This window comes from Charadrius vociferus, unplaced genomic scaffold (genome assembly GCF_000708025.1).
Source record: "Charadrius vociferus isolate BGI_N301 unplaced genomic scaffold, ASM70802v2 scaffold15, whole genome shotgun sequence".
Lineage (NCBI taxonomy): Eukaryota > Metazoa > Chordata > Aves > Charadriiformes > Charadriidae > Charadrius > Charadrius vociferus.
The window spans coordinates 7,345,415-7,368,587 of record NW_009650064.1 but is presented as its reverse complement, the minus strand read 5'-3'; the positions used below and the strand labels follow the sequence as shown (position 1 = coordinate 7,368,587).

Genomic DNA, 23,173 nt, shown 5'->3' with positions numbered 1-23,173 from the left:
TTGGGTTTGTGCCATTGGAGGAAGGAGTGCATAAGAAGAAGCATCTGGCAGCACATCTGCATCCAGTCCCTGCTGACACCCTGAGATCCGTCTGCCTGGTCTCACTTTGTACGGAGCTTGACATATCTGGTACCCCACTGCCAGACAACCTCAGCAAATACTTTTCTCTCCAAGAGAGTGCTGAGGCACTTTTTCAGTGTCTTCATCTTGTGTTATCTCATTGCTAACGTGATGGAAGAGTACACAGTCTCTTTTCAAACTGCTCATGGCTCTCTGGAAGAAATCTGCTGAAAAGCCTTGATCTGAGCAAGCTGGAAGGCCTGATCTAGGTGCAAAGATCAAACCCAGCCTTCTCCAGACCAATGACCCTGAAGTTCTAATTCTTTACAAAGGACACGAAAACTAAGATGGTAACTGAGATAAATGTTGATGAGTGGATGTGACAGATCTGTTCCTCAAGGCTTTGCAAGGAAGCAGCAAGGAAGCACTGAAGGGCCCCAGGCCAGCTCCATAGTTAGCTGATAGGTTGAAAGTCAGTTACAATTTTTTTCTGTTATTCTACATCACTTTGCATTATACATCATTGTACATACCCTCTGGTAGACCCTTTCAAAGCAACTGAATAACTCAACGCTTAACAAGAATACTTTAATTTTCTTGTTTAAGTTCTGGGAAACACAAGATCATTTTTTGTTCTGAGTTGGCAATGGTGATCCCCAAACTAGTGGTGGAATAGGGGGAATAATAGCTTTGTGGAAACCACTCTAGCGATCTGTACTGTAAGGAATGATGAATATATGACAGAGGAATGAGGCCTACTTTTATCCTTTATAAAGGTGCAGTGTAATGAAAACTTCCTTTCTGTATTTGTATTATCTTTTAAATTTAACATGTTTTATGCCCATGCACAACTCCTGTACTGCAGGAATGATTCTTGTTTCCAAATGCCCTTGCTCACAGGGAGCATTTTTTCTTTCTGCTATGTGTATATTTTACATGAAGACGTACAAAAGAGAAGCTATCTTCTTCTGTACACATGAATTCATTTAGTAAGAGACATCTCGTTTGCGTATAAAAGCATAACACAGTGTAGCAGAAATGCTTGCCCCCGTGAGTTTGAGGGTGCAACAATCACAAGCAAAGTAGATTGTCTCAGACGTGTTGCCTCTCCATCACCCCATAACACTGACGTAGTCCAGTCACAGCAGTGTGTATACGAGAGGTCGAATAATGCATGTGAAGAGTCTCTTAAGCATTTATTTTGTTCTTTTCAGTTGTCCTTCAGGCATTACCCACTCCATCATAATATCAACTTGAAAATTTCCTAATACAAAAGGTAAAACTCATTGAAAAGGAAAAATGTCCAAACCATTGGTCTTGTTAGAGCCATAGAGCTGATATTTCTTGGAGAATTTACGAAATTTCAGCATCACAATCTTAGGAAAAAGTTATACATATTACAAGTAATTCCTATTTTGAGGCAACTGTTAAACAAAGAGAGGTAATTATTATTCTGTAACATTTCAGATGAGAAGCTACATTTGACCAAACTCTATCACCCACAAACAAAGCCACTTTTCTATTAATTGAAAACAGCTGATGACTGGTTTATGAGAAAAAAAATATCTGACATATTCTCATGAATAACACAACCATGTTTACAAGTTGTCTTATTTTAATGTGAACTCACAAGCCTTCATGTATAAGGGCAAGGACTGTCAAATGACATTCACAAGAACAGAGCAGGTTTTAAAGGCTGCTCTTCACAATAAAAATATATATAGTGCACCGGGGAAAATTTCCCCCATATATATTGCCTAACTTTAAATGAATTTGTGGCTTTGCTAATGATCTGAAGAAACCTCTCTACTCTCTTCTCTGTTCAGCACATCCTGTTATTACTGGAGCAGCAGAGACACAGTGGCACAAAGGTAAAGCACTGCCTGAGAAGAGCAGCTTGGGAATGGCTACGATTAATGAACAGGTAAACACAAATATGATTGTCTGCCTTTTAAGAAGGAACAGTCACAAGCTCATTATGGCAGTGAGAACCCATGATACTGTTGTTAAAAGAGCCCTGCTTTAAGTAGACAACCATAGCACCTTAGCTCATCTTTTAAATGAGAAGCTGGAGGAAGCCATCAAAAGGGAAGCAAGAAAAAAACCCTGACTTTCACTGTGTGGGCTGCTCCGAAGGCTCCTCTGGCAGGAAAGGCTAAATAAAGCTGCCCCGAATTCAGAATGTACTGTCCTTCCCAAATCAGAGCAAGCCTTACTATATTACACAGTAATAGCTACTTGAAGCCTCTTCAGCTTCAGCCAGGCGAGAGCTGGGGAGATGGCAGGTCACCCGCCGGCCCCTCCTTGCAAAAGGATAACGTGTACAGCTTTCCTACCAAAAGCAGAAGGCACGAGCTTGGCATTCTTTGACTGGAAAGCAGTCCCGCAGACATTAAGGGAAACAACTACGCAGAAACAAATTTCAAAAGGACAACAAAAGACAATTTTTCTGGCACTTCCCTGAGAACCTTATAAATAAAAGTAAAAAGCTTGAACATCTCAGCTTCTATTTATTTGTGGTAACAAATCAGGCACCAGTGATGGCAGGAGACTCGCCCTGTAGGTTAAGCTCCGCTCTGTTCTTTTTTGTAGCCTGTCCAAAGCAATCCAGGACCGCAGTCCTACTCTAAACACCAGCAGCTCCCCACTGAGCAGGGGTGATGCTTTAGGAGTGCAGAATCAGCAAAAGAGGTCCCCTGCCACTTCCCTCCCTGTCCTTCCTCTCTGCTGACAGTATCACAGGAGAAGGTGGTGTCCCTAGAGAAATGGGGACATTGCCAGTATGAGTACATTTACATTTAACTCAGTAACAGACACACAAAGCTACTCTAGCTTGGCATGTGACTTTTTTTATACATGAAGGCAACAGCAATTAGCCTGACTTACGCTTTGTGTAAATCACCCAAATGCTGTTTACTCCCTACTTAAATAAATGAACCGTTATTGCAATGAGAAGCTGCTTCATGTCAGACATCTTTATCTCCTCCTGGCCCTCTTTTTCCGCTAAGAAATAATAAAAAGTTGAGGTGGCTCTGATTTGATATCAGAATTAGCTTTTCTTCCACCCTCTTCTTCTTGAGCAACATGGTGAGTTGTGAGGTGGTTGTCTCCTGGAAGAACTGGCCATTTTACTTCGATTTTCTTCCACTCTCGTTCCAGGAGGAACTGCAATAGGACAATGACATAAGTTTGTCACCAAACTCCATACTCACCTCCTGCAGCTTTGCTCTTTATAATTCCTACAATACCTTTGTGAAATGGCAAACTCACAAAGATCTATATGCTGCTCAGTTTTTCCAAGGTTCAGCAAAATGAAGCTTTTCGTAGCTCACATTTATAACTGAGCCGAACAAACACCTTTTAGGGAGAATTTGGGCAAGGCATGAACCGTGCTGCAGAGCTGCCAGCTTTTATCTGCTTTTTCGGTGATTCAGAATAAGACAACAGAATCAAGTCTATTGTTTGACTAGTCATGTATTTATTTGTGGTTTTAACGTGCAAAACCATTATAACGATTATAGAAGTTAGAAAAAAATATAGGACTGAAAAAAGTATTCATGCAGAATGAGGCTTCTACTTGAACTATCCTCCACAATCACCAGTTAGTTGATTTGTCCCAATATTTATAGTTCATCATTACAACTGCCAAAACTGGCAACCACCAGGATTGTTGTCTCAATTAAGGACAGTAAACAGATTGTCCCTTTTTTTTTTAATGAAAAAATCTAAAATGTAATACTTCACAGTTTAACATGTTTATTCACTTAAACGAGCTAAAAAATAATGGTGTGACATCTGCTTGAGAGACACTGGTACCTAACATTTTGGCTGTCTCCCCACCAATTTGGTTGTGATTAAGGGGGGGATAAAATGAAGAGTAGAGGATTCTGTCAATTAAATGCATTGATGAACTACAAAAAATGTTGCTCGACTCTTGGAAAAGTGTAGAAATACATCCAGAAAAGTATGTATTACAGCAAACTAAGAGGATGATGGGGAAAAGTCTTGCAAAATATCTCCGTCAGCTCTTTCAGGGAAAAATATTGTAAACATAAGATCACAGACAATCTTTGCCAGTTTATTCATCTCATGGTTTCTTTTCCCAAAGTGCAGGCATAATCCACTACAAAATCTTTTAAGAAGCAGTTCCAATATCACATTTCTGCTGTCTTATTGATGTGCCATATTGTTATTTTCTTAGTCATAAGCACCACTAATTATTATGCTACTGTAAGTAAAACTTGAAATGCGATCAAGATCTGTAGCATCCTGTTTGTTGGCACTCTAACTTGCCTAGTCTGCATTTCAAGTACAATCCTTTACTGGGAATCGTCCTGAATGCATTTGACCTTCACCAACTGGCTCAGTTGTGCCTTACAGGCACAATCCCGTATCAGAGCAAAATGAATCATCGCTCTACTGGTAGCTGCTAGCAACAGTTTCCTCCCTGAAAGGGCAGCATTCAAAACTTGGCCCCAGGTCAGCAGATAAGCCTCTTCTATGGTAGTAATTTTCATGGAAACAGGATGAGTGGTTTTGTAGGCCTTTCACTGTGCCTTCATTTAGTAGGGTTGTTTAAAAACCATGTGTTTTCAAACACAACTTGTTAGGTCACCTACTCTAGATGACACCTAAACAGCTGAGCTTGCTCATGTTGCGTATGTTCGCAGTTACATGTTGCAGCATAATGTCACAGTCTACATGTTGTCCTTGCTACGGCTGGTCTGATGCATGGAAGGAGCTATGACAGATACTGAACCACATGATGTCTATATGATACGCAACAGTGAACTTTAAATAAAGCTTTCTTCAAGAAAAGTTTAAATATATCTCTAGGGTCCATTAGGGAAATGCTTAACATGCCTCCTAAGCTCCCAGTAAAATATATTTATGGACTCTAGGAAATAGAGTTAAAGCCTTTCCTTGGCAATGTTCACCAGCGGCACTAGTAAAACTCCCATATTGAGGCTTCTGTCCTGAGACGGTCTACATGCTGGTTCTGCTTTTGTAGGATCAAAGGGAAAAGGGAAACTGCTGAGGAAAGATTTATTGAGCAAAATCACTGCTGGAAGACTGTCGTGCCTTCCTAGCCAGAGACTCTTCCAGATGGGACATCCGCTCCCACCCACAGTGTGAGGACTCGGTACGGGCATCTCCTCCACAACCTCTGCTGGAAAGAAATTCAGTTTACTCCACAAGCAGAGGGAAACAATGGTACCAACATCCACCCTTTCCCCAGAGGTGAATATCCTTGAAAAAACCTGCCCCGTTAAGCCAGGGCTGCTGTGTAAATGGTTTGATCAGCAATCTTTCTTCGAAACAGGCGTATAAAAATATTACTTTTATAATAAAGTCAATCTGTCTGAAGGTGATGGGAGCTACACAGAACAACTTTGTCTGCAGAAAGAGATCTGCTCTACTGGTATCGGGTAGGATGCCATGGGAAGTTCTCTTCATTGTCTTTTAAGTATTTGTAGGCTATGCTTAGTTTTAATATGAGCTTAGGGGCTAGAACAGCTTAGAGGAATCCAGATACTCTAAAACTGTTGAGTATCACAGATCACATTTGTACACTGTGATGTTTAGATTGCTTTAATGTCCTTTCAAATGTATATATAATTGTGTGACATATCTAACATTAATAAGAGCACAAAAATAGTAAAAATACATTTATTATTAAAATAGACACCGAGCAACTCATACAAAGATAGGTGGTCCAAAAACCAAGAGGCATTCAATCTGAGATATAATTGAGGGCAAAATAAGCCACACGTTTGCAAGATTAAAATCAGTCTCTACTTTCAAATATCAAGCACGACCAATGTAGCACTCCACAAAGCAGAAATAACTTCAGGTCCAATTCTGATTTTCCCTTGGAGTAAATCACTTGTAATTTCAGTGAACTCAGGGGAATCAAAAATTAGTAAGCTCAGAATCAGACCTCATTGCTAATATTGTTGTATTTGTGCCTTTTAGAAAACCAAGGATGAATAATTTGATGAGAAGCGGGAGCTTTTAGCTTAAAAAAACTATTGACATAGTCCCATTAGAAATTATTGCACTGACAAGAGAAAAAGTGTATTTGCTGCGATATTTGCCATGTATTTCTCTGCACACTGAACAGAAGTCTGTCCAGTTTATCTAAGCAAAAGGAAATTTTCTTGTTACATGAGAATATCTTTCATGTGAACGAAAAGGTCTAACCTAAACGAAGCCAACAAACTGCAAGCTATGGCTCTTGTGGGCAATATGGACTGATAAGCCACAAATCAGTGAAGCTGCTTCAATCACACACATATATGCACTTCAGATTTTGTCTGAGTCATAATTACGGGAAATGCAACATTCCTGTTCTAGGAATTTCATGTTAATAAATGTGACAGTAAGAATATCTTGCTTTTTCATGCAACTGATCCAGAAAGCAACTTACAACACAACCTGCATGAAGCGGATAACTACACATCATTCTCAGGCCACACATCACCCAGGGAGCTACATGCAGACATTAGGAAAGCAATCCTTCCAGTATTCTGTGGAATAAGAAAATTGCTTATGCAAAGTAACAGGAGAGGTCTGCAGCTTCTGCGACATGTGGTGTGGCACTGGTGAAGTGAAAGGCATGTCACATCCAAGGAGACAGCTTGTGATACGCTTTTCTCTCCACTGAAAGTCGGGCCATGTGTCAGATAATGCTTCACTATAAATGCAACATGTTGCTAAGTGTTTGGTCATGTGTGCGAGTGTTAGCAGACTATAGGTCATACGAATGCATAAATGTTAGGATTTTTTGTCTGTAACAGTCATAATTAGAAAATGAGAAATATTTGCACATATATATTTATGCTTCTCTTTCATATCCTTCTTGGAAGACTGTTGAACTCTGAATTTCTAGAGTTGTTTTGCATTGCATGAAGAGAATGTGGAGTATGACAGATAAGAAGTAGATCCTTGGAGACTCATAATGTATATGGTCATAGTTACTGTATGGTTTAAAAATTAACTGTATTGATCCAAGTTCCTTAAGTGGTGATAATGGGACTGTGTCAATTTAAAATAAATATATTTTCCATTATAATATTTGCGATGATTTGTATCCCTTTGTCTTCAAAATCACTGTAAGAAATCTTAGTCAGGCATTTCTGGAACAAGTCAGTAAATATCTTAGTTGCAACTAAGCCTAACATTCAGCCCTGAAATTGGTATCAAAGATAAAGCCAAGCTAGTTTGCTAATAGAATTTCAGAATTATTATAAAGTTTCTAGAAGTTAACCTGCCTAACTCCCTTGCTGTATTCAGCACCGATGGCTCTATGCTTTTCTCGGTATCAAAGTGAATCCGAACTTGAGAAAGAGTGGCCACATTTTTAAAAGGATGAAAAGTGAACCTTTACAACCACAAAGCTCAGTTATATGCCAAAGCTGAAGCAGAACAGGATAAAGCCAGAATTTTACAGCTCTCTGCAGCTGCTATGACATATTGACTTCTTCAAGGGGCTTGTGGTTATCAAAGGGATCAGAAATGTTATCTACAGCGCATATTCTGAAAGGTACTTTGCAAGAACTGAAGGATGTCATCAGGCCAAGATTTTCCCAATTATTAGTACACACGGAAAAAAAGATTTCTTAATACATACAACTTCTCACATTAGTTTGATGATTAAAATGATTGCATAACTGGAAAGCAGTTTTTTACAACATCCCCCTAACAAGTAGAGCAAGTTGATACCACAACCAGCAAGAAGAGTATAATTAAAATACGATTTTGACTTTATATTAATAATAGAGCAATACACTAATTAAAACCAACATTGACTGAACTTTCTATTTACACTAGTTCAGACAGCACAGGAGGCAAAGAACTGTGTTTCAGAGGCATATGTGAATGTTAGAGCTTCTGTCATCCAGGTGCCATTTCTGACAGAACACATGTGTGCTGAACAGTTGGCAAAAGAATGAAAAAGATTACTGCAGATATATGGGCACACAGAATCTGGGATGACATAAAATTAAGTCCATATAGGAGGTGACAGACTGCTTCTAAAAAGATTTTTTTCTTACAATTTCTTCCATCTTCGTGCGTGCGCGTGTGCGCACATGCACAGGAAAGATTAAAAGGAAGAGAAAGGATGAGGGCTTTTTGATATATTTTAAATACAAATCAAGAAAAGACTTCTTATTTGGTATTTCGGCTTTCTTTTGGGAAAGGAAAAAGAAACTAATTTGGCTATTAGGAAGCTTTGATTCCTAAATTTAGTCAAGGCAGACTCTCCTGCTGTGAAGTCAGCATCAATACCCATGATAATAATAGCACCTGTCTTTTGACATCAAAGTTCTCTGCCTGAGAAAAAAATAATGTAAACAATAAACTTCATGTATTGTACTGCTGCTCTTGGCTTTGGTGTTAACCAAACACGTTTGCTGGCCATCAGTGTTCTCTTATTTTGGAGATCGGGAATGTAAAAGTGACACACATATTGTAAAACTTTCGTATGAATTTGGACTGCAAGAAATGGCATCGTTTACTGTCTCACAGTGAAGGGACTGTGTGTTCCTACGTAGTCTTGTTCGAGCTGAAGAAATCTTGATGATAGATTCATTGCATCTGCTAGTTTTCATCTGGATCCAGATCAAGGTCAACTTCATTGGAAATGTTAAGATAAAAGAAAGCATAGAAAGCCAACAAAAATACGAGTATAGCTGCAAGGACAAGGGCAACTTCCTGTAGAAATAAGAGAAAAAACAAAAAACAAAACCTGTTAGAAATAGTACCATATTTTCAGATAAATACGGAATAAATATTATTTCTAATCTATAATGCACAACAAAATAACATCAGACATATATAATTGCATAAGGCACTGATACTTTAATGATTTCTTTGCGATTGCCATTTCAGCATGTTATAAAAGCCATCCACTTAATAAAGATTTTCGTGAGTCTGATATATACTAACAGATATAGGATATTTGGCTTAAAGATCTTTGGTCTGACCTAGAAATGGAGCTTTACTTCCTTTTATTATGCTATTCCTTCTTTTTTTTTAAAAAAGACAGAATTCACAAACCACAGTTTTGAACACAAATTTAAGTTATGAATTTACACTGTGAATTTTGATGTTTTCTAGCAATATGTTGCTGCTTTTTGCCAACAAATTTGTAATTTTTTAATGAAGCAAACACAGTATGGTGGAAGTCAATGAAAATTGCTACCTCTACCTCCCAACCTCCTGGCATGTATTACAATATGGAGCTACAAAATCCTTCCGAATTGGATGAAACTTTTCTTCCTTCCCCTCTGCAATAAGGCAAAAAGCACAACAATTTGCACTTGCCTCTCTTCCCATAAAATATTGCAATTTGCTGCATCTTCCTTAATTAACATAAAAGAGTCTTCCAAAGTATACATGATTTATAGCAGCTTTCAGAAGCAGAAAAATGTTTTTGTACTACACGTCATACTCATTATGTGACTGCCTATCACCATACTCTATCTTAAGGCTGGACTCTGTTAAGCTCCAACTTTAGATCTCAGATATAATAAATCATCCTCTTCATAACACTACTTCTTTCAAAGTCACAGTATTTCACGTTTTTAAGTTTTTATTTTCCTGGAAAGCACAGCACACTTCCTATAGTGTTGACTCTCATTTTGCTAGACAATGGAAGAAGATATATAAATTTGAAAAAAATCCTTATGTTCTTTCAGGTCACAGAAAGTGCCACTTCCACAGCTAACAACATGCATCGCTTCATTCCTTATCATCATGATGTATTTGTAAAATCATGCGCTGAGGTGCCCAAAAGGAACAGGTTAGTTTGCACCCCCCAAAACCATTTTCCCTCTACAAAAAGAAGCAACGACCTCCCCACCAAATCTTAGCTTCCCATTAACCCACAATCCATCTGCATCAGAAGAATCCAGCTGAATGCTTAAAAGGAGAGAGGAAAAACAGTTCAGTGACTTTATAACAACTAATCTGAATTGGTACAGAAGATACCACATCAAATCTTTGCCAGTGGGACTGAACGGAGATCCCTACACTGCACCTAGACAAGCAGACACCCTCTACCGCCCAAGGAGAGGATCTGACCCTCTTTGGTGTAAGATTCATTGTGTCCGCTAAAAGATGTCAGGTGAATTCTTCCTAACAATGCCTATTTCTCCCCTTAGACTAGAACGGGAGTGGAGATGATGTCTCTGGTGTGGAGACCTGCATGGCAGGATGAATTCCATTCAGTATCTCTAGACTGGTGGTGGCTTTGTGACCAACTCTGTGTGTCCACTGCCATGAAGGAGTTAAAACTGTGTTAGCTTCATTTTTTAAAGTCTAGCCCATAATCTGGCATTCTTCTATAGAACAGCATTTCATTTGCATTTACATGAATGCATTATACAGTTTATCAGAATGTTGGATCAATAATTCAACATATGCCATCTAATAAACTTTGAAATACTACAGCCTAGTTGGCGTATGGTCTATAGGAGTCTTTGTCTATGGAAACCTTTGCTTTACATTTTATATGGATGATTAATTGAGATGTACTTTAAATTTATTTTACCACATTAAAATTGCTCCTGTAAATTTGCTGAGGCTGTTTGCTAGAGATTTCAGCTACGCTTTCCTCATAGAATTATATCATCCTCTGAACCTCATCCTCCTGATTTCATATGATTTGATTAAAAAAAAAGAAAGTACATCTAATTCACTAATATATTAAAGGAAAGTGATTTTTTGCTTTGTTGCAGTTGCAACACGTCAGTATCTCACAAAAGGGCATGGCAGCATCAGACAGGTTTCATTTATTTCCTTGTATCCACAGCTGTGCTCCCAGACCCATCTGGCCACACAGCTACTAATCTTAAGAGGATGTAATAAACAAGTGACATACAACTGCAAGCTCCATCTGCTCAGGAGAGTGGACAACAAAACCGTACAATGCAGGCACCGTTCACACTTGACACAGAGAGCAAATTCATTCCAGTATTAAAAAGTTTTTTCCCTTGTTTGGATGCCACGCTTGCCACGCTTGCCGCTTTACGACAGGTTCACTTTCCCTCTCCCTTCTCCCCAGTCTCCCTCATGAAACACCGTGGTAGCAGCAGCAAAATTTGGGGGAATGTTTGCATTAAAGATTTGTTTTCTAGGAAGTGGAACTGGGAAAATCTTGATTTTTAGTCTCAGGCTGCCCAGTAACTGCTTTGATGGGAGTAGTTCTTTAACTCCTCTGCCTAAGTTTTGCAGTGAATAGGACTAAGAAAACAACACTACTTTCCTCACACAGGCATTAGGAACTGGGTGGCTGGATCAGTATTTATTAACCCTGGGAATGAAAAGCCTTACTGAAATTCCAGGTTTGAGAATTATTAAAGAACCTTAATTTTGAGTTACTGAAGAAGGCAGAGTAACAAAAAAATCTAAAATAAATGGCCTTACAAAGGACACCTAGCTCTCAGCTAGGGATACACAGTCTTAAGAATTGCATCCAGTTTATGAACTTTTATAGACATAAATTTTGCAATGTAAATAGCAAATGAGATGCTACACCACTGTACTGTCTTTGCAACAACAGTATATATTGTCATTTTAATTTGTTTTATACTTATCAGGATTTGCTATGTGTATTTTAAGCCATGCATAGAAATGAAATGTTAAAATACTCCCCGCTTGGCATATATAGCTCCCTTTCTCTTACACTTTATGGATCATCCCCATCATCCCTCTGTGAAATCCATTTACTCAGAGGATTTCACCATGAATAATTAACCAATATAGAAAAAGTCCTATAGAAATAAACTTAAAATGATCACAGAGCTTTTTCTCCTTTTTTTTTTTCTTTTATAACACGGTAAAGAACGCTAGGAAATAACCTCCCTGCTCTCAAATCCCAAAGTACAGTCAAAGAAGCCTTTAAAAGAACAGAATTTTCTATTATATTCTCCTATATTTAGAATAATGTCTGTAGAACCCTACTGATTTCAACTTGGTTAAGTTTTTCAGAAATTTTTCCATAAAGGAAACACATGCCATTACACTGTAACGTAGATTTAATTCTCCTATCATTTTTTGTCAGTTTTATGTCTCACATTCCAAAATACTTGGATAATGTCCTCAGATTCACCCTGATGGAGCAAGTTGCAGAGCTGGGATCTAAAGAAGATTAATCAGGAGATGAAAAAATAGGGCTGAGGAAAAAATGTTCGTTGTAATAACACAAATCTGGACACTGTATATGGCAGCATCATATCCTACATATATAGGGAAATATCACACTTTCAGGAAATTTCAGATTTTTAACATATTTTTATTGTCCTTCAAAGAGAATTGTACCTTTTTTATCTGAAACCAGCTTAAAACTAGGTGAAAGAGTGCTACAAATTGCTCTTTGAAATGCTAAACTATCCCTAGCTATTTCTGAAAAGAGATGAAAAGAAAATCATGCTGACCAAGAATACCTGTAGAAATAAACATACATGGACTTGTCAATCAGCCTTTTTATCCCATATAATTTCTAATTGGAAGATTTTATCTGGATATTCCCTGTGACCATTTTTTAGAATTTCAACAAAATCATATTTAAAAATGGATGTTTACTTCCCTTAATGCAGGACATTCTACACCTAATGCAAGGTAACAAAAATAATTTATTAACTTTTAACAGTAGTTATAATTTTTTTATTGTAAAAATTTCAGATGGAACAAAGATCATTATTGTCTCAAATAATGAGAATATGATATTATTACAGATTCATCTAAAAGGCCTGGCTGTGTGATCACAAAGCAACAGGATTCATTTTAATATAGCTAAATGAGAGACAATATATACAGGTATCAAAGGTGTAGACAGTACTTATAAAGAGGAGGACTCTGCCTTGAAAAACTGTGACTCTAAAAAGGTCTTTGGATTTAAGGGGTAACAGTTCCCTCAGTGTGATCTCTGGATGTGCAAAGGCGTTGGGATTTCCAGTAGGGAGATGACTGGTACTTATTTTATCATAGAGAAGAATGAGAGGTAGTTTGGTTACAGCATATAACTATATATGCCATACACCTGTATTTAAGTGAGGCGCTTCACAGTGTGGGGTCCTTCTATCTTGTTTACAAGAACGTCTCAGGGTCCAGCTGCGGTTAGATAAGCTCAGTCTTGAAATAAGATGCCATTTCCTTTGAGCAAGAATGATTGTACATTCCAGTTACCTCTTGGGGAAAATAAGGACTTGCATGGCTGTGAGTCTTTTATGGTCAGATGTCTTAAAAAAAGTCCTTTTTCATTTAGCTATTGGGAAGAATACTTCAACTTGGACTTGAGTGAAAAGGAGGTCCTGGCTGCCAGCCTTGGAGTTGGTGAACTCAGCCCTCCAGACTGCTCCCCTCCTTCAGGGCCCTGGGAAGACTGGGACTACTTACATGGTCAGTGCTTTATTCTGAACCCCTGAAGTACCAGATTGTTAAAAGTAATTGCACCTCATGCCTCAGTGCTTCAGACTTTTCTGTATAGGAGCAAAAGAAATTTCCTTCTTTTTCAGGAAATTTTCCTCCAATTGTATCGATTTCATTCCTGGGATTTGAGGTTTTGTTGTTGTTAACTTATCTTTTGAAGTAATAGAGATTGGTCATAAGTAGAGACCACAGCCTGAGAAAGACGGACTACTGCTCTGAGACGGTACAGAAAGTCCTCCTAAGCTCCTGCTTGGTGCATCTTGTTCAGATGCTCAAACCACCATGATTACTGTACTTACATGGACAAGTCAGGCCAGGGTCAGATGGGAGCAATCTGATTTTGTTTTTCTCTTCGTACGGGTTTTTTCCCCTCCCATTTCAAGGTAGGGATCAAGGTCTGACTACTGGGATCACTGGGAATATCACACTTTGTTCACCGGTGGCACATTAAGTTGCCCTGCTCTTTATGTGAGGCACGTAAGATGGTTTGAAGACCCAGTATTTTGGCTGTTATAAAGTGCTTGGACTTCCGAGAAAGTATTTGGATGAAATTTTACGATCTGTAACACATAGAAGACCAGATCAAATGATCTAATAGTCCCTTGTGGCCTTAATTTCTGCAAAGCTATGAAACTATATTCCCAAATTATCTTGGCAAATGTAGTTCACTAACTTAGCAGATTATGAGCAGCGTGAAATCAGAGAATACCCTTTGCCAAAATACACTAGGACTGTCTTGTTATCTATTCATACATAACTTGTTCCAGATGAGATAAACTCTTAATAGCGAGCTAGCGAGCTACACAATAGATAAAGTAGATATGCAGAAGAATGACAGACAGGAAGCTCTCACTTTTTTAGGAAACATTTTTTCCTTAGCTCAACCGATGTACTACACTGCTAATAATTCTCTACGGAGCAGTATTCTGCTGTCGTTTCTGTCTTTGCAACTGGGTGCGAAATACTACTGCTCAGATTTGTGTCTACCTTTCAACAAGAGAGAAAACTTCATCATCTAGCCCACGGACCACTGATTCACTCTTGCAGCCTGTGAAAAAAATCTCTCCCCAAGAACTCCCGTTACTTTTGGCCCTCGCATACCAAACCCCAGCTATCTGGTGCTGAGCTTCCACAATCCTCAGACCATTTTCTGCTTGCCACCCTCCTGCTGGCACCTCTTCCTCAACCACCGAGAGCAGAGTTCGCACCGCTGGTGCAGACCCCTTGCTGCTCCACCTGGTAAGGACGAGAAGTTAAGCTTCCACCAGCACGAGCCCCCTGTGGGGGGACAACAAAACAAGCACACAGAGAAGGTTCAGAGGCTCCCTTTTTGGTACTGCTACAAAGAATTTTGTCTTATCCAAACACCATACAGCATACTACTTTCTCTCAGAGTTGTTTCTTGAGACAGGGGTCCTGCTTTTCCAAGAGACACCATATATTTTGGCACTGCCTTCACTGGTGTCACATACACAGACAGAGCCAGCACAATAGCTCTGCTACAATATTTAATTTTTAACCATGTTTAAAGAGCAAATATTACACTCCAAATACTAGCATGGTCACCCTGCTTGAATTAACTTTTGATAGTTATTAGTGCTTAGCTGCTTCTCTGACATTATCAACACAGATAAAATCTCTCATTGGGGAAATTAAAAAATACTAAATGCCAGTGACTGAAAGAAACTTTGTTACTTTAAACCTTGCATTAAAATGACAAGGCAATCAAAGTTTGACAAGACAAGCTAATTAGTATGCCAGCGATGAAATGTGAAGGATCTCCAGGGGATTGGTTCTGAAAAGTTTTATGTCATTTAAAGGGCCTTTTTTTTTAAGCTAATGTTGTCAGCTCTCATGGTGAAATACAAAACAGTTGAATTTCATTATCTTCGTAGAAATTAAGGAATAAAATCCTTCACTATTTCTCAGTCATCTTCGTTTTTGTTTTTGTTTTTGTTTTTTCCCCCTAAATACTACACCAAGTTTGCAGCCAGGAATATAAGCTTTTCAGGACACTAGCACAAAACAACTCTAGAGGTATCAATAAGCACCAAAAATCCTATCATTTTAAGTGGCAGTATGGTACTTACTGTGTTAGATATTTCACAGAATTATAAAAATGTTCCTCTTTCCCAGACAGCTTGTACTTTTACATATATGATAAGGCTATCATTTCTCTACAATATTTTTATTAACCGCAACTTAGCTTTTTATAGGGAAATGTTAATATATTTTGAAATGCTGCATACTGCATCATGTACTGAAACCTGGATAAAGAAATAGCATATATGGTAAATACACATTTGTATGTGTTTTTGCAAAGATTTACCAGAACTTTGGACATTTCTATTTAAACTGCTGCCGACTTACTACATTGTAGTAAAGTAGTTACACCACTTTTTTTTTTTCCTCAACACAGATTGAAGTTAATCAACTGTCACAGCACCGGCTCAGGGCCTACATCATATAAAAAGACTAAAATCCCAGCCGCTGGAAGGTGAATCATGTCGCTTATCACCACCAGAAAACTTTGTTAATAAGAAGTGACAACTGTGATGATACCTTCCCAAAGGAAGAGCTCAGGCACACTCATAAGCTCTGAATATTAGGAAACAATTAAAGGAATGCACATTCAAGCTTCAAAACAGTTTCAGAAACGTACATAACCTGCTGCGACCTGACTCTGCTGACTCTTCCGACAGCCACAGACATGAGGAGCGGTTTAACGCCCTCCTGTCACACTAAGCAGGAGACTTCAAGAGAATCTTATTTCAAAATTTATCCAGAAGACAGCAGAGGAGCATCTGGGATAGGTGGGGAGGACGAACGTGAGAAGATTGCTCGTGGACAGCTGGAGGAACTTAACCATGGAACTGAGCGAAACAAGCCCTTCCTGAGAGAGGGGGAGCGCTTACGGAGCTTCGCAACCGAGCAGCCTCTCCCAGGGTAGAGAGGGCGATTTCCCTGCAGACAACTCCAGGCACATCCACTGCCCGCGGAGAATCTCTGCTGAGAGAGAGCAGGATGAAGAGTTCTCACTGCAACACGGGAAGAGGTGCAAGTGTACCTCGAGACATGAAATATGCCTTGCTTCCGTGCCGAGTGCTGCAGGCTCTGTCAGCAGAAGTGCAGTTTTATTCTAAAGGGATTGTCCATATTCTGGTGGAAGGCCGAGGTTGCTGGCGTTAGGCAGGCTCAGCCAGAAGAACACACACAAAGGCCCTGCTTTCCTCTTTCCTTCCCCCACGAGCGTGTTCCCGGAGGGAAAGGTGCCCAACTTACCTTCCCATTTGCTTCAGCTCTGTCAGCTTTTCTCAGCAATTAGGAAGCAAAGCAAATGTCTGCGATCTGTTTGGGGATGATCCAGAGTCATATTTTAAGGTCCAGGCATGCAAAAACTGTTACAGCCGGAAGACAATATTTTAAAGATTTTCTTTCTTTTTATTTTTTATTTTTTTTTAATTTTTTTTTTAAAGGCAGAGGCAGAATTGCAAACCTGAGACTTTGCATACTGCAACTAGCAGAACCACAGAAACACAACATCCCAGGACCTGGAGAGGACTTGTGTGCCTTGATGGCAAAACTCATTCTTAACTCGAAGTCAGCTGGTGTTCTGCTATAACATGCAGGAGCATATTTGTACAAAATAAACTGTTCTTAATTTCTTTACTCACTAATACATGGTTCTTCATTATACATATGATTACACATATGCTTTCCTACCCTCCTTCATTTTTAAGTAAGAATTACTTAAGAAAATAAGGAAAAAAAACCACCAGGTTTTGAAGGACCAAGGTTCAGATCTTTTTCACTTGTGAAAGACACGCAAAAAACGTGCACATATTAAAAGAACTAGGCTGTACAGTAAAAGTCTCCAAGTAAAACATCACTTTTAAAAGGTCATGTCATTGAAAGTAAAATGAAAAGGAAAAGAAAAAGTAAAATTTAATAAGAAAGGAAGGAAAAAACATTGAACTCAAAAGGTTAATAATCTATCCTTTAAACAAAAAAGGCAATCTACTTTTTCTCATTAAAACCTGACACACAGCACTAACTGAGGAGATTATGTTGTGAAAACATACTGCATCGCACGGTAATGCTTGATCGAGATCAGCAATCAGGAGCAAAAAGAAAGCACTGTTTCGTGATTATAATAGCAAATTCTGGAAGACAACCAAATACATCATCTGGCAGCTCAACAGCTGTTACAGCTTGGTAGTAATACCTTGGCATTTGCTATAAGCTATAACTTGAAAAAATTGATTTCTCATCCGCCAGAAACAAGAAAATGTTCCCCTTTTAACATTTCTGAAGTTTCTTTCACTAGAATACCCAGGTATTTGATCCACCTTTTTTTTATTTTGCTCAGATTTTACCCTTGCTAATCGTGTATCGATTTGATTCAAAAATAAGTTTGAGGGAAAAATACTGGGTGCAATTTAAAATAACAACGTGCATTCAGATAAATCCTGTTTTGATGACACATTGGGTAGTACATAGCACAAAATATTGTCCTACTTGTTCACATTCACGGCCATGATGAAATAGACATTATTATACTACATACCAGTCTGAAAAAGGGACGTTTCCAAAATAAAGTTCACTACCTTTCCATGTGTTTTGCTGTTAGTTAAGCCTCCTTTTTCCAAGTCAGAGGCAGTACACAAGGATGTAGTCTGAGACAATAATGCTGAGAATTTATAATACTTAACAAACCCAGTCTTTAAATTACTCCTGGGTATAGGATAGGAAGAGGAAGAAGGAAGATGCTTATTGTAATTTTTATAACTATAAGAAATCATTAAAGCATTTGTTCTGTGTGTTGAGAGGCTCCCTGAAAAGATCAATTTTCTAAGCATACAGTACTTTATTGACCTTAAAGTAAGTATGCATCATAACAAGGACATGGAGTACTTAAAATCTTTTAGCATTTCAACTATTCTAGTTATTTTAGGGTTAAGTAAAAGCAATCCATCATAAATATTTTAGATTCTGGCATTCCACTTAGATTTTGAAGTGTCATAAACAATATCTCTCAGAAATCAATATTCACACAGCACATCTACAGGGAAAAGAAACAACATATACACAAAGGTGGTATAAGCTATCAAACAGATCTCTACCTTTACGCCTAGTGCAGTTTTCTTGGCCTCTGCTTTTAATCTTGTAGCTCTTAACATAGGCCTGGTTTTCTTATAATCTTGTTTTCCTAGAGTAGAAAAGCACATTTAATGAAAATGTTGCAAAAAGAATATAAAGAATGTCAGCAATTATTTCAGTTGAAAAGTCAGATCTAACACTTGAAAACACCTCACAGTCCAGCACTTCAAACAGGAGGTACTCTGTGAGACAGGGGCTCCATCCATGGAACAACAGTCCTCAACACAGACAATGACAGTAATAAGCAAGAGCCAACAAATCAGCGTAGAAACTGTTACTCCAGAGGGACATCAAAATACATGTACGGATAGCCATCCACTAGTAGAATGTTTATTAAATTGTTCAGTAAGCACCAGACAGCAAATAAGTAGATTAAAAGTGGATGATGTTTTCCCTCACATTTCAATCAAACCAAAATTTTCATCGTAATTTTTGTTGGTTAGTCATCTCTAATGCACATATAAACGTGTAATAGAGGACATTATGTTGAGTGTAAATGTTTCATCATTCTGAACTGGAACATTATTTGCAAGTATCAGAACTCGGAGACATGCAGGTCAGTCCAAGTAAGTGCTAATAAAACCATTGCTTCATACCATCTGCTTGTAGAAACATGTAACACAGAATCTTCTAGAAGTGCCTTAGACTTTAAAAGTTACGGGGACTATCTCTTGCAGTCACAAAGAGTGCAGCCAAGTGCTTGATTACTATGAGTCCATATGAACTGGGTTCAGAGGAGGACATGCAAGTACTTAGAAATGGCATAAATCATTTATCTCAACTTAATAATAAAGCATAAAACACTTGATATCTCTCAGGGATACTTTTGCTGTCTGAAGGGCCTGTTTCTGCTTGCTATTAACCATAGCTTCTTGAAGTCAAGGTATAGATACAGTCACAAAAGGAGGTAAAGAGGAATCTGTGAAGCAACTGCTCAGAGGGGTAGAGCCTCAGTACAGCCACTTTGGCTTTTCAAAAAAGTCCTTTCCATGCTTCCCCCCTAATGCATATATGCCTTTTTGTCCTTTTGTCCTTTTTGCCTATTTCAAAAACTGAGCTACAATGCCTAAAGCAGAAGTGTTTGACCATTTTTAAACCACGAATTTTACCTAGTTGTACATTAGCTTTCATTATCGTTGTATTCAAATAATTTAACCTTTCCTTTAGAACTGTGCCCAGTAGCTTTGTGTATGCAACACTTCCATTTGCTCAACCAGACATGATCCTACATTCATATCAATAGAGCAATCTTCTCATTTTATGGTCACCTTCAAAACTGGGATACTATAGTGCAGTGGTGAAATTCTGAAATATGAATTGGAAAAGAAAGGTTGTCTTCAGTGACATACTGGATTCATGGAAACACACCTCTGCCTTTGTCTACTCTTTCTATCACTCTGCTCATACCCAATACAGAGCTCCTCTCTGTAGCACATTGTGGATGCTGAGCTCACATTACGAATTTGCTTTCATTGTATAATCTCTCCTCAGCTGTAGGGATTATACATTGTGAAGGTCTCCGTATTATCCTTTGGTCAGATATTATTCATAAAAGATGTGAAACAACTTAGAAAATACTCAATGACAAAATAAAAAGTAACTGAAAACATGTCTATTGGAAAAAAAAAAAACCAACAACACAACATGTATCCAAGGAACCTTCTTAGAGGACAGAGTGAAGAAAAGATGACAGAATGACTATTTATGCCTGATACTCCAATATATTCATCCCGTCAATGTATCTCATTTGCAGGACAAGACCACCACAGCATTATTCTTCAGAAGTCAATGATATCTGATAAAAGGATGCGTCAGGAGTACAGACCTTTTTTTGAACAGTTAGGGAAAGCAACACAGGAACCACCAAAATGGCTAAGTCATGAGACAAAGCCAGCCAGAACGAGAACGTGTTCTCTTCTCCCTGAAGTACTGCAGTCATACTTTTGTTATGAAATGGTTAAAGAGCTGTCAGAATTTCCATTATAAATGGCAGGACTTTATAAGTCATAAAAATTCACTCCAGGCTGAAATTTGCCATAGATGAACCCCAGCCTTGAATTTTTTTGTTTGTTTGTTGGGAGCCAACTTTCAAAAAAGTGATGCAGCTGTTCTCACTTACTTGCAAATGAACTATAGAAATTTATCCATCTGAGATATTTAAGCATGAAAAATACCTTCACTTAGATGTATATAACTGACAAGGACTAAGTTCAATTTCAGTTCTCATAATTCAGTTTTGCTGCTCTCCCATCTGGGGTAAATAAAGCAGGACAGAGGTTTCCCTTCCAGCTGTGCAACGGCGTTAGATAATGAAAACTAGAAAGCTTTGTAAGGCCCATTAGGAATGGGAAACAAGTCAGCTACTGAAACCCACCTCCCCTGCCTCCCATTGACCACTCTCCCTCCTCCTCTCCAAGGCTCAACTGTGAAGGTGGCAGGAGCAGGGGTGAAGACTGCACAGGAGACCCAATCTGTGAACTACATCTATCGGCAGGGCCAAGTCCATTCCTAGAAAAGGGAAAGCTTATCGGTGTTCTTTCCCTTGGTTTCAGGCACTCTGCTACTGTTTATTCCAGTATGGTGGCTATGGCTAAGACTGGATTCTACTTATCTAGAAAATACTTCCAGATTTATATTAAATCTGATATGAACAACTAACCCCCCTATATAACAAATAGGCTATTTTAATAATGACTCTAGAGCTGGTAGTTCTCCAAATCTATACACCTGCCATTAATTTACCACTCTCCTTACTAAATGTGATAGCCAAAAGGAAAAAAAAAAAAAAAATGGCAGGGAAACAGTCTGAGTCCACCAAGTGCAAAAGTTTAAAAAGGGCATCTGTGGAGTTCTTTCTAATGAAAACCAGATTCAGCAATTGTACTAAAAGACTCTTAAAACATCTGAACTTTCTGAGGCCTTGGGAAAGACATCTGCGCTACACGACTATAAAGAACTATGAAATGCAAAGCCCCTGCCACGTGAATACTGATCATTACCACCTGGAAAACAAGCAGAAATAAATATTACAGGCTCCCTACGCTCTTTTGGGCCTGCAAATTCAGCCAGTTGGAATACGTATATTCACACTCCCAATGTCTTCTAGTTTTATCTCACTTATCCTGCAAGCTCTCTTGTACGCTTATCTGTCAGAGTCATCAGCTTAAGCTGTTTCTTCTCCCCAGGAAGTGACCGTCAAAGCGACTTATCAGACAAAGCCCCATTTGTCTGCTTTACCCAATGTCTATTCAAGACACTGAGTTTTCCTGAGGGAACGTACCAAGGGAAGAAGAAGCAGCCAAAAACATATAACTGGAAAATTTCCACACCAAATTTTACCTTTTGTATTACTTATGCAAAATCCTTTCCTCTTCTACTTCTCGTTATTCTTATCAATTAGTCATCTCATCTCTTCTCTGAAATTCCAGTGTCAGCTTTCCTCAACTTTTTTTACAACTACCACAACTTCAATTTTTTTTTTTACAGATTTCCCATTTCTTTCTTTACAACTTTTCCCAAGTCCATCACTTTATTTCCATTTTTAGGGCCAAAGAACTAGTCCACTATAAGGCAACTTTTCTTACTGAGTACAGCCATCATCTCTCTGCTTGTCCTGCCTCCTGCCAGTCCCTCCCAAGACCATGTGCAAAGACCATCCACCTTTCCATTTCAGTGATTGAAGTTGCCTTTGCCCTTCAGAAGCTCTCCAGAGCTCACCTTTCATCCCTCCCTTCCCTTCCACCCTTCTTGCAAAGTTTTTTCCACTTTTTTGGTGGCAAAGTGACCTCAGTAGTAGCTGAACTGAGTTGCACCCTGTTTACAGATCCTGCTTGGAAAAACGTTCCAGAGGTAGAAATGAAGACTATTCTACTAGCTGTAGGGTTAGAAAAGGGTGAAATATAAGGACTTTTTGAGCTACTAAACACAGCTCTATGGTGAAAAATGCCAGTGTCTCCCTCAGAGCAAATATTACGGATTCATACAATATGCAACATGAATTTGCTTTTCTTCATGTAACTAGGATTAAAATCTACTGATTTCACAAGAATTTTTGTGATTCATCTCTACTCACAAGGGAAATTGAGATCCCATATATCTTCTATTCAGTAATTTTAATAAGAGATTAGAGATGACCTGATCTTTTATATTCAGTATTCTTTTTAACTAAACCTCCAGTGACACCATGATTAATGCAAAACTTAAACTAAATAATACATATGAGCTAGACAAGTTCATTAAGTTCTGGGTGACCATTTTTTTTTTAGTCTACAGAAATACTGTGACATTACCAGGTAGTATGCATAACACTGTACTTCTGCATACACACCAAGCTCTGTTATACACGTAACTGAGAATGCAACATCCTGAGCACTATATTTAAGAAAACCGACTACATTTAAGATTGTGTTTAAAGATGTTGTCATCTAAGATACAACCTGAACAAATCTATAGAATAACTTCACCAGAAAAAAAAAAAAAAAATTAGATTTCCAATCCTTCTAGATATTTACTCTTT

At 38.5% G+C, this 23,173-nt stretch overlaps 1 protein-coding gene across 1 annotated transcript in view; it reads right to left on the bottom strand.

Annotated features, from left to right (window-relative positions):
• Positions 1-8,237: 8,237 nt before the first annotated feature.
• TRIQK (triple QxxK/R motif containing) overlaps positions 8,238-23,173 on the bottom strand; it is a 40,802-nt gene continuing 25,866 nt past the window's right edge. Inside the window, exons 2-3 of the mRNA XM_009891853.1 lie at positions 18,621-18,706; positions 8,238-8,778 (exon numbers count right to left, since the gene is read on the bottom strand). Coding sequence (XP_009890155.1) covers positions 8,665-8,778; positions 18,621-18,706 — 200 coding nt within the window. The 3' untranslated portion in view covers positions 8,238-8,664. The remainder of the gene's footprint in view (positions 8,779-18,620; positions 18,707-23,173) is intronic.